Genomic DNA, 12,706 nt, shown 5'->3' on the forward strand with positions numbered 1-12,706 from the left:
CCTGTTTTTATGATACCGACGAACGTAAAACAAGCAGTGCATTTTCACCATTGGTTTAAGTGAGCCTGAATTGTCCGGTACGCTGTTTCGTTACGCTGAGTTTAACAGTAATATCATTTACTTATTAAGGAAATATTACCTAGTATGCGAAAACACAATGGGTTGTGTTTTACGTAAATGCAATCATTCCGAATTTGGGTTCACTGCAGATTTTAACCCTGGCGTAAACTATTTTACGCTCTAGGAAGTCATAAACAAAGCCAAACCTACTAACACTCGCTAAGCGGAAGCCCACGTCGGTATTAAAATTATCGCTGTGACCTGTAGACTTTGTTGACATAAAAGCTCTTTGGCAATTTCACAGCAGTAAACATTACGCCAGTAGTGAATCACACTGCAGTGAACTCGAATCACTAGGAAATCGTTACCATAACCCCCACGAACCATCTATGAATGTAACAAACACATAGCCACGTTATGTGCTTGAGTTATGAAGAATATTATGTTGAAATAAACTGTCATATAAACCAATGGGCAAATTACAAATTATAATACTTTTTTACAAACCTTGTAACTAAAACAAACATAAGTTGTAGAAATAATCAGTTGTTCACTTTGCCTACTAGTAAACATGTGTAGCGAACACAGTGTAATATTAATTTAAAAAATGTAATATTGGCATTATTTATATTCGTAACCTGTTTCCCACGTACAAAAAGACAATACAAACGTGTGCAAAAGTAATTACAAACGGCCGCCCTGACTCTAATTCAATAACCTCGTCTCTAAACTGTAGTAACTTGTTGGTCCGCCCTGACATGCCTCGCGGGCGCCATTGACCAGTGCCACTTTAAAATGAATTGCATTTGCCTATGTTGTTGTTGGGGAACGTGAAGGTGAATCAACCCATTCTGTGGTGATTCCACAAGATTCCATTCTACTTGTGGTTTCATTTGGACTGCTGTCGTATGTGTCAGCCATCTTAATAAAAGATAGTTTACCTGATTGGTGTTGGATATAAGGAGTCAATAGAAGAACACGCGTTAAACGCAACATTGGTTCCACTTCGACGTGACCTGGTTACTTCAACAACTGGAGGTATCAAAACCAGCTATGTTGTTTGGTTCTCTCTTTTTTTTGAAATTTTGGAGGCATGGAATTCAACAACGCATTCCCTTTTTCCATCACATTCGCTTGATTGTCGCATTTCTGGCTGACGACGACATTTGACACATCTTTTTTGACGACTGCGGATGTTTCAATCTTGACTTCTTGCCATTTCTAAGACAATGAAAGATAAAAAGAAACAATGTCAAAATAATTGAAACATCTGCAGTCGTCAAGAAACAGTGTCAAAATTATTGCAAATCAATTCTTCTCGAAGATAGCGCCTGTTATCATTCATTCGATGGTGACATTTTCTCTGGTTGCCAACGACATTCTATATCCCTTGATGGTTCTACGGACACGAATTCTTCGGACATTTTGTTTGCTGGTACGCTTCTCTGGAGGAAATTCTTGGAATCTGCATCACCGTTGCTGTCCAGACAAGGGGGAGACACTGACACGTTTTTATCGGGGTCGCAAGCGAGGTAGTTGTTTCAGAGCGATGGTCGTGAAAGTTTTAAATGTAAACGCTCCAGGGTATGAAATTTGCTCAAACATAATAACGCAAGTAATACAACATACATTATGAAAAATACATATTAAAAAATGGGTGTTCACTACACATGCCAGTTATTTGAAACATGTGCTTCACTTCATAAATTTAGAAACATTTCCTGGACAACGTAAAACAAGTACTCTGGCGCTTTTTTAACATATCAACGAACTTTGCGTTTTTTCTTTAATCGCGATCTCGTTATTACGCGGGGATTTTGCATAAGTTTCCTTTTGGAAATCACGCTGTAGTGAACTCGAGCCACCAGGAAATTGCTACTAAAACACCCACGCACCATGTATGGGTTAAACAAATAGTCATCGTCATTTTGTGACATCATTGGCCAACTGCCGACTGCTAACTGCCAACTGCTGCTTGTAAGGTCACGGGTCACCAATTTGGCATTCGAAACCAACTGAAATGTCACGGACACAATCACTCACCACATGTCTGAATTATAATTAAAACATGGTTTTAAACTGGCGTATTGCTCGAAATTTGTTTAAGGATCTATAACTTTCTCTGTTGAGTTAGAGGCATATGTTCAAAAAATATTCTTTAATTATACCACAAAATATTTGGCTTCAATCACATTTTCGTGTCTTGTTAAAGGTTCTGGATTCCCAGGAACAAATCAGTGTCGACCTGAGGACGGGTATTTTCGCTGTGGAAACTCAAAGTGCATCCCACGTTATTTAGTGAACAATTATGAAAACGATTGCTCCTTAAGTGGTGGTACTGACGAATACTTAGGCGAGTAATATCAATAGTTAGATATAAAAATTGTAATTAATCTGTTCTTCTGACACATCAATTAATCGTACACTTTTATTCACCGACGTTTCGCCTGTTATTCAGCTTGTCTTCCTCAGGCAACAGCAACATACTATGATAGGTACAAGCTTAATTGAAACGACTGCCCCAAGTCGTCATACTATTACACTCTTCATACATTTGCAATTAAAACGACATGACAGTTAATTTTAAACTAAATGTTTGAAGAGTAGTGTCAAGTTACGAGCCTCAAGATAGTTAAGGTTATATCACCCCTAAAACTAACAGAAGCAACTTATTGGTTTTCCAGAATTTTTGAATTGCACGGATGAAGAGTTCCGCTGTCGTTTCAATAACAAGTGCGTTGCCAGGCACGTCCTCAACACAATGAACAGTTGCAAACTGAACGAAAGCCTCATACTTCCTTGCAGAAAAGACGTTGGTAAATAAACTCACAAGTCTTATTATTATTTTAGTTGTAAAGTATTAGAACATCAGCATAACATGAACTTGATATTTCATGGTTAGTGAACTCATTCTTTTACGTATATATTCAACTTGAGAACACGTTGTAGGCTTGAGTTGTTCAGAATATCATGTTGACAAAGACTATTATATGAATATAGACCCTGACTGTACTGTTTCAAGAAGTGCTCCTGCCTAGTGGGCAAAACACAAATTATAACGAACTGAATTACTAAAACCTACAAGCCGTACAAATATTCCAGGACTGGGAATACTAATTAATCACTTGTATTTAGAATTCTCCTGCAAGCGAAGCAAGGTCTGCCTTCCACGATATCTGGTGATGAACGGAAAACGCGACTGCGATACAATGGTGATCCGAGACGGAAGTGACGAAGAAGTTGGATTCACCACCTGTCTGGCTTCCGAGTTTCCCTGTTTCGAGAATGTGTCCACTCCTAGACAGCAATGTATACCCAGAGAGTGGGTCAGAGATACTGTAGCAGATTGCACCAACGGAAGAGACGAAGTCGTGAGTTTTGCAAGCTGTCACAACGACACAGAGTTCAGATGTGTGATTGATGGGCGGTGTTTGAGCCGATATCGCGTCTTGGATGGTTACAACGACTGCAGCGACGCCGCCGACGAACGTCAGGTCTTAATCTGTAACTCAAGGACCGAATTTCGTTGTCAAGACAACGGGCGGTGCATTCCCCGTTCTTGGCGCGGAAACAAGCTCGTAAACTGCAAAGACGGGAGCGACGAGACACCTCAGCAAGTTGGAAACAACGGTACAGCATGTCTAGAAGGTGAATTTCGTTGTCATAACAGAAGGCGATGCATTCCAAACTACCTGTTGTGTGACGGGATGGACCACTGTGGTGATTGCAGCGACGAGGTGGATAGTTGCGTGGAACCACGCATGGTGCGCTGTCCTAACGCACCGCAGACTTGCGTCCAGAGAACCTACTCATGCGACGAGTACGTAGATTGCCCAGGCAGTACAGAAGATGTGAAGTTTGTTACAGGGTTTAAGTGCAACAAACGTATAGCGGGACTCGATAATCGTGAGGAGTATTGCACTCTTCCACAATGGTCGTTAAGTGACGAATATCCGATCTGCAGTGACTTGTCGGACCTGTGTTATGTCAACGGCACTTTCACTTGCCACCGCTGTCTCAATTCAGATATTATTATTTCGCCAAAGCAACTCTGTGACGGTATCTTCGACTGCCCAGACTTGTCAGACGAATGTCTTTGCTCCCCAAACCTCGCTGCAGCAAAACCGTCACAGGATCTATGCAAAAATGTGTGTTACGGTCTTCTTAGGACTTCCCCTTGTACGTCATGTGGTCTGAATCGCGTCAAATGTGGCTCTGAGAATGTTTGCATTGAAAAGTCTCAGGTATGTGACGGAACTATAGATTGTCCAATTACAAAGCTCGACGAACTGAACTGCGGTAAATGGACCAATCGCAGTCGTCAGTCTAGTGGCTTACTGGAATTTGATTGCGATCCAATACCACCGGAATTTAGAAGGATTGCATTTCGTTTTTTGAACAAAGATCTAGTAGGGGTGCTTTTTGCTCGGAATGCAACTAAGTAAGTTGTGGTAATACACTAGCAAATTACAGTCACAAGGTTCCACCAGATAAGCGTGATGACGTACATTCACTCTAAACTCATTTCCCTTCCTTCAAAACGTAATACTTAGATAGCAGTGATTGATCGTATGTTCTGGTAATATTTAAATTCTTTCCCAGGGCAGTACGTATCTATTTGCACAATATTTTTCTTTCCTAATCGAATGAGTAAGATATATTAATGATGCCTACAGCCATAGACGAACTTGAAAATCTTGCGAAATAAGCGACATGGGATTCAATACATAAGTTATAAAAATTATCTGCTACTACGTATTTGTTGGAGATTTTGGTAATATAAACTCTCAGCCGTACAAATTTAATAACAACAAAAATGCGAAACCTTATTATAGCTGTGTCTTCCACCAGCTCATTTCAAAACATTCGTGCGTTGATCTCATCACTGCCTCAATGATCGCTGAACGTTCAGTTATATTTGAACAATATTTGTGTCGTAGATGTGATGGTATCACTGAATGTGCTTCATTCGAGGACGAATGTGGCGAAAGAGCCAACTGCAGTAACCGACCAGCTATATGTCAACAAATTCCAATAACCACTGTAAGTTTTATTTCCCATATCTTTTTGTTTGCTGTGACCATAGACAAATTATATTTTTGCATTGTAAGCATTTAAATTGTATCCCAGAACCTGGTATACTGACGAATGACATGACCACTAGTCACTTTTCTAGATATGTGGTTATCATCACTGTATTATAATCAACATTTCAATGAAGCCAAAAAACTTATACCATTGCACTAGTGCAGTTTATTAATACTTCATGTAATCATAGATTCCTATTCCTGGTCACTATGTTGGATCACAAGGCACCGTATTTCTGACAGTGAGGAGATGTAACCTGCTTTACGATATCGTGCTCGGAAAGTCTGTATGCAATGGGATAAAAGAGTGCAAGGAAGGTTATGATGAAAACAACTGTCCCGACCAGTTTAAGTGTTCCGCTGGGCAGGTCAACACATTAGTTCAAGGTACATTGCCAACAATAGCATTCATATACTAATGTGATGCAAGATGGATCTTTGGAATTGTTCCATATAAACATACTTGTGCGCTTACAGAAACAATGCCATTAAGCTCAAACCTTCATTCACTTTATAATTTTCCAAACAAGCTGTAGAAATAAGGTTTTATTGATATACGTTTTATTTTAATGTAGGAAAACTCCGTTTGTAATTCATTTAAATTACTTCCTCGTTTTAGGGTTCAGGGACAGGATAAGCATCCCGTATACTCAAACATGTAACCTTGTATCGGACTGTATTAACTCCACCGACGAGTTAAACTGCTCGGCCACATCCCACTTTTACTGCCTCAACCACGACCCTGTGTTCATCCCGCGCACCAAAGTTCTCGACGGGGTTCCGGACTGCAGTGATCATTCCGACGAATGTCCTCCCAACTATCTTCAAAATGATGCCCTCGCCTCCAACGAACAGATGATCAAAATAAGGGCGCTTGAGATTCTGGTGTGGTTCATGGCCATTATGGCTCTGCTGGGCAATGCTGTTGTCATGGTACAGACTGTGCTTTATTTCAAAAGTTTGTCAAGCGAGCAAAGGCGTCACAGACTGGGGTTGATTAATAGGGCGATGATTTTTAATCTTGCTCTTGCCGACTTCCTTATGGGTGTTGTGTTACTTGTGGTGGGTGTCAAAGCAGTCCAATTCTCCGGCAATTACTGTCTTTACGACAAGTTTTGGAGATCAAGCCAGTTGTGTAATGTTATCGGCGTCACCACCGTGTTGTCGAGCGAAACCTCGGTCTTCACTCTTGTATGTATTACATCCTATCGCCTCTACAGCGTCTTCCGTCCCTTCCAGTCGCGCAGCGTGAGGGCAAGAGTCGCTGTCATGTGGGTTCTCCTCATTTGGTCGCTCTCTCTCCTCATCGCCCTTCTTCCTTTCTCCAGGGGTCTCTCGGCGTATATGATCACTAGCGCTCAAATCACGCCCAGTCCTTATTTTTACACCGATCAAGTTTCCCTGGCGGATATGCGGCGTTTCGCGCTCAGAATTGCAGCCGTTGGCAACCAGTCGAAACCGGAAGTGGCGTCGTATGACTGGAGTGATGTCAACAGCTTTTTAGTCACACAACGACCTTCATCAGCGCCAACCACGGTGTCTTACTTCGGTTACTACAGCAGCAGTAGCGTCTGTATTCCTCGCTTTTATCGAGTGACAGCCGGTGAATCGGACGTGAATGTCATGTCATCTGTTGTAATCACCTTTAACTTTTTCGCTTTGCTGTACATTGCAGCTGCATACGTAGCTATATACACGAAATCTCGTGCTGGTGAAAAACTGACTGGTTCAAACTCTGCAAAAAGCAAACAAAACTCAAGCGTGCAAAGGAAGATAACCGTGTTGATTGCCACTGACCTGTGTTGCTGGTTGCCAATCTGCATTATGACATTTTTAAGTATGAGTGGACAAATTTTGACTCCCGCATCCTACGCCGTATCGGCCGTCGTGCTTCTTCCCATTAACAGCTCGCTAAATCCGATCATTTATACCAGTTTCCCCCAAACAATATACAGTCAAATCAGCAAGGCTTTTGCCAGATGCCAAAAAAATGTTCAACCAACAGATAGTAAATTGGTGAATAATTCTTCGACAGCATCTGGAAACAAGAACACTAAATTCACAAGTGGCGTGTAATTACGTTGTGGTTACTTTGTATATTTATCACCCACTTTTCTGTTCAAGAGTGTTCATATTTAAGTATTGATGGGAGTAGTAACTTAGCTTGCACAAAAATGATGTGATTTGAAGCAAGAAATGTTATCTGTTTTAATAAATTAACTAAATACAAATGTGTGTTATTTCGATTTTACCTCGTGATTGACAGCTGTTTGCGAAGCTTGTTGGGTTTGCTTTACGCTTGTCATATGGCAAACATAAGAATTGTTTTCGTCGCCAGCTCGGAGCGCAACGCTGGAACCACCCTGCTCAAAATCTTAACAAGTTTGACCAAATAGCCACATAAAGAAGAACATATTGTAAATGATTTCAAGGGTGAATGCTATTTTGTTTTGTTTTAGATATTAGCTGCAAGTCTCTTTGAACCTGGTAGAATCAACGTTCGTATTGTAGAGTTGTAATGTACAGTTTTAATGAAGCAGGTAATAGTTTTCGATACAGTAATTACCTGGGAAATTATCCGAGTTCTGGTTGCTTTACAGAACGGGGCAGAAGCAGGTTTTATAATCGAAGAGGCTCATCTCGCGCTCACGCTATCGAGGCACTGTTAAATACCTCTGAGACACTTAGAGTTATTTACACACGCAATCCCACACAAAAACTTTGATTTGTCAGTATTTTTGTCATTGAAAAATGTTGCGCAGAAACCGGGTTTCGACCCCAAATTTTACAAGCTTGAAAAAGTAACCTTAAATAACGCTAGTTGAATAAACTTGATAAATATGAACAGAGAAGGTCCAGCATGTAACTCGTATGTTTGCCAAATGACAAGCGTTAAGCAAACCCAGAAAGCTTCACAAACACCTGTCAATCATGAGGTGGCACATCTCAATTTATAAACTGACAACATTTTTATTGTTTCAAATCACGTTTATTTTGCTTACCGCGCCTGAATCTTAGAAGGTCCTGGTTTACGTTTAAAAGTCATTAATCTGATGATGGTAATGATTTATGAGGGAAGGACAAACAACCCCACCAAGGGCACAAATGGCTTTTCGCCGATATTTGCACTTTTGTATTTCATCACAAATATGGTCGTTGTTCACGTAGACTCACTTCACAAAGGTTTACCGACCATTTAAGATTGGTGTCTAATATGAAAGTCACGCATTGCCGCCATATAACCCGGTGTGTTATTACTTGAGGTTCACTCAAGGTGAGAGTTATCGTTGTGTTGTGTTTTCGTTTTATTGACAAAGTCACGCTTTGTAACATCGTCCTTGCTGCACCGTTTGTTGTCCCTGATGCAATAGGCGGTGTTACAGGACTATCTCATATACTCTTGGCATGGAATATTTTTGTAATTTTTCCTGTTTGTTTATTGTCAGAGGCAAATGTAAAGCATTCGAATCCCTACTTGAGTCTGATAGTTTTACACCATGTCACTGTAAATAGTAAATTAAATTTATTCCTTTTGGTTTTCCACCATACCGAAAAACAATTGCGGCCATATGCATGTGTATGGAAAATTACCAATCACGTTTTACACAAAATTACAATCAATTACTTAATTATACGATATGTTTGATATTAAACGGTCAACACAGGACACTCTGTGAGTATATCGTAGCTGGCCTGACCCCACAACTCGATGCGATCGTTTGTCATGACAACAGTGTGATCAATCGGACATTGACACATCCCAGCCATTCTCAATACCTCCACTTGTGAAAGTACACGTGGCCAGATCATCAAGTTGGTTATTGTTCCGCTAAAAAAAGATGAAATAGAGTTATAATGCCCTAAAATAGTGGTTCCCAAACTTTCGACTTTTTTAGTATCGACTTGTGGCTCATTAAAATTTAGGTGGTGACCTTTATCGCCTTGGTGAACTGCATGGGCCTTTAAATGCTCCATTTTATCAAGCAGGTATTGCTTAAATTGGTCAAATGTGATCAGCTCTGTGGCAAAACCATTGCATTAATGAACATTCATTTAGTTTACAGTATTTCAACTTTTAACAAAGATTTTCCCCAAAAGCCACTCAACAGGTAGTATAATCTCAAAAAAATTAAAAATTTTTTCACTTTTAAATCTTTAGAATGTAAAAATATCACCTAAAGGCTTGACTTTTACTTAATCCTCCAGCAGTTGGTTGGTCTTGATCCTGTCCTAATATCAAACTGCCACCACCTTGGATCTCGTATCCTTTGTAGCCTACCACATCATATTCTTCACCGTTGACAAACGTTCCCACCACTTTTCGCTCGGAGTCATGCCATGTGCAAATGTGATTCTTGGTAAGGAATTTTACTCATTGGTAACGTAAGAAAGAGCCATACATGACCACTATAACAACAAAATCTTTGAACCTACCACTTCATTGAGTTCTTTTAGTTGAAATTGAGCAGTCGAATCGCGGAATACATTAGAGAAGATATATGATGGTGTTACTTCATGCAAAAACTGGTTGGGGTAGGAACTTGATGCATAACTTAAAATTGCAGCACTCGCAGAGGAAAATCCATCAATCTTGACCCAAGCACACACGGTGGCGCTAGTAAGTCTAGGAAAGTAGCCTCTGTATCTCACGTAGTCTTCAGTTTGTTGAACTCGTGGAAATGTGAATCGAGTCAATGTGCAATCTAAAATAATAAATAAGATCCCACAATCAATTTCACAAGATCCTTTACTATGATACATTCAACGTTTTTGAAAACACCATTTTTGTTTTGGAAAAAGAAACTCCACGTTTAGGCTTGCAGCACTTCGATGTATTTCAAACTTCAGTAATTGTTTCAACCTTTTCAAGTTTTTATGCAAAACAACTTACTTGTTGCAGGAACAGATGGCTTTGTGTATGCATAGGTCACAAGACCATCAAGATGCTTCACTTTTCGCTCAAGACGTTGAATATCATCTGCGGAGTAAAATTAGAGTAAAATTTTGTATTTTTAACCGTGTGTGACGAAATAATATTACCTGTACAATTTTGCTGGACGGCACAGGTGGCAAGACATAAAGTCAATACTAAATTTACAACGAACAACCACATATCCATATGGGGTGTCTAAAAATCAACCTAAAACAAAAATAAAACAATCCATCATTCACCTTTGAAATTATTCACAACATGTTGTTTTATCGAAACAAACCTGAGACTTCGATAGGTTGGGAAAACTGTGGCTGATGCGTCGTTTAAAGCTTTTTCTGTGTTGCAAACAACACATTTACCTTTTTTCAACGCCACTTTTTGTTAATCTGACACTTCAATCAAACCTATAGGTAAACACAAAGTAACTCTGCAGAACTTACCATGAAAAGGGGGGTGAAGCGGGTTAATAGCTTGGCATACAAAGCAATCAATTTAAAGTACCTTTTTGGATAACGCTATTTGGATAAACGTGATAAGGATATGGACAGAGTAGGTCTAGCGTTGGACTTCGGGCTGGCGGCGAAAACAATTCGTATGTTTGTAAAGCAAACTTAGCAAGCTTCAAAAACACTTGTCAATCACGACCGAAACCTCAACAAAAGTGATAATATGCAGGATCGTCCAATTGCGGTTTATATTTGGCGATATCGGCATCGCTGCCAAGCTGGATCAGCAACTTTGCAGTAGGGCAATCTTGCTTTGCTATGCGAAAGCATGGTATTACTTCGTTGTCTGGTTACGGTGGTGGAGATCCCCTGCGTATGTGAAAGTCGTATGGCATTTTATACGCGTGAAACCACTGAGCTCCTGTAGCTCAGTAGGTAAAGGGTTGGGCCTGGTAACCCCCAGGATCGTGAAACCAAACTTACCGGAAACCTAGTTTTTCAGATCTCGATCCGGCTTATCGGGAAAAGTGGCTGACCCAGCTTGGCTGCAATGCCTTAGCTCTGAAGCCTGTTAACCTTTGAGGCAGTGATGAGATTAACGCACGAATGTTTTAAAACAAGCTGGTGGAATACACCGCTATAACATGATTTCGCATTTTGGCTGATATTAAATTTGTACGGTTGAGAGTTTATATCACCAAAATCTCCAACAAATACGTAGTAGCAGATATAACTTATGTATTGAATCCCATGTCACTTATTTGCAAGATTTATAAGTGTATATATAGTTCGTCTATGCCTAGGCATCGTTAATATCTCTTATTCGATTAGGAAAGAAAAAAATTTGTACTATAGGATATGTGCAGACCAGGGAAAAAATTTAAGTATTACCAGAACATGCGATCAATCACTGTTATCTAAGTATTACGTTTTGGAGGAAGTGAAAGGGGTTTAGAGGGGATGTACGTCATCACGCTTATCGTGTGGAACCTTGTGACCGTAATTTGCTAGTGTATTACCACAACTTACTTAGTTGCATTCCGAGCCAAAAGCACCCCTGCTAGATCTTTGTTCAAAAAACGAGATGCAATCCTTCTAAATTCCGGTGGTATTGGATCGCAATCAAATTCCAGTAAGCCACTGGACTGACGGCTGCGATTGGTCCATTTACCGCAGTTCAATTCGTCGAGCTTTGTGATTGGACAATCTATAGTTCCGTCACAGACCTGAGACTTTTCAATGCAAACATTCTCAGAGCCACATTTGACGCGATTCAGACCACATGACGTACAAGGGGAAGTCCCAAGAAGACCGTAACACACATTTTTGCATAGATCCAGTGACGGTTTGGCTGCAGCGAGTTTTGGGGAGCAAAGACATTCGTCTGATAAGTCTGGGCAGTCGAAGATACCGTCGCAGAGTTGCTTTGGCGAAATAATAATATCTGAATTGAGACAGCGATGGCAAGCGAAAGTGCCGTTGACATAACACAGGTCCGACAAGTCACTGCAAATCGGATATTCGTCAGTTAACGACCATTGTGGAAGAGTGCAATACTCTACACGATTGTCGAGTCCCGCTATACGCTTGTTGCACTTAAACCCTGTAACAAACTTCACATCTTCTGTACTGCCTGGGCAATCTACGTACTCGTCGCATGAGTAGGTTCTCTGGACGCAAGTCTGCGGTGCGTTAAGACAGCGTAACATTCGTGGTTCCACGCAACTATCCACCTCGTCGCTGCAATCACCACAGTGGTCCATCCCGTCGCACAGCAGGTAGTTTGGAATGCATCGCCTTCCGTTATGACAACGAAATTCACCTTCTAGACATGCTGTGCCGTTGTTTCCAACTTGCTGAGGTGTCTCGTCACTTCCGTCTTTGCAGTTTACGAGCTTGTTTCCGCGCCAAGAACGGGGAATGCACCGCCCGTTGTCTTGACAACGAAATTCGGTGCTTGAGTTACAGATTAAGGCTTGACGCTCGTCGGCGGCGTCGCTGCAGTCGTTGTAACCGTCCAAGACGCGATATCGACTCAAACACCGCCCATCAGTCACACATCTGAACTCTGTGTCGTTGTGACAGCTCGTAAAACTTACGACTTCGTCTCTTCCGTTGGTGCAATCTGCTACAGTATCTCTGACCCACTCCCTAGGTATACATTGCTGTGTAGGTGTGGA

At 40.9% G+C, this 12,706-nt stretch overlaps 2 protein-coding genes across 2 annotated transcripts; both read left to right on the forward strand.

The window, feature by feature from the left end:
• Nucleotides 1–2,128: 2,128 nt before the first annotated feature.
• Nucleotides 2,129–6,467, forward strand: LOC145889912 (uncharacterized; the record flags this gene model as incomplete). The annotated part of the gene is made up of 7 exons (XM_082980962.1): nt 2,129–2,144; nt 2,273–2,413; nt 2,745–2,876; nt 3,196–4,501; nt 5,001–5,103; nt 5,339–5,534; nt 5,767–6,467. Coding segments are annotated over exons 1-7 (2,595 nt in total), but the record flags the coding sequence as incomplete, so codon positions are not given.
• Nucleotides 6,468–6,491: 24 nt separating this feature from the next.
• LOC145889913 (G-protein coupled receptor GRL101-like) lies at nt 6,492–7,223 on the forward strand. The gene has a single exon (XM_082980963.1). The coding sequence runs from the start codon at nt 6,492–6,494 to the stop codon at nt 7,221–7,223; it is 732 nt and encodes a 243-aa protein (XP_082837089.1).
• The last annotated feature ends 5,483 nt before the right edge of the window (nt 7,224–12,706 follow it).

This window comes from Ascidia mentula, chromosome 2, assembly GCF_947561715.1.
Source record: "Ascidia mentula chromosome 2, kaAscMent1.1, whole genome shotgun sequence".
Taxonomy (NCBI): domain Eukaryota; kingdom Metazoa; phylum Chordata; class Ascidiacea; order Phlebobranchia; family Ascidiidae; genus Ascidia; species Ascidia mentula.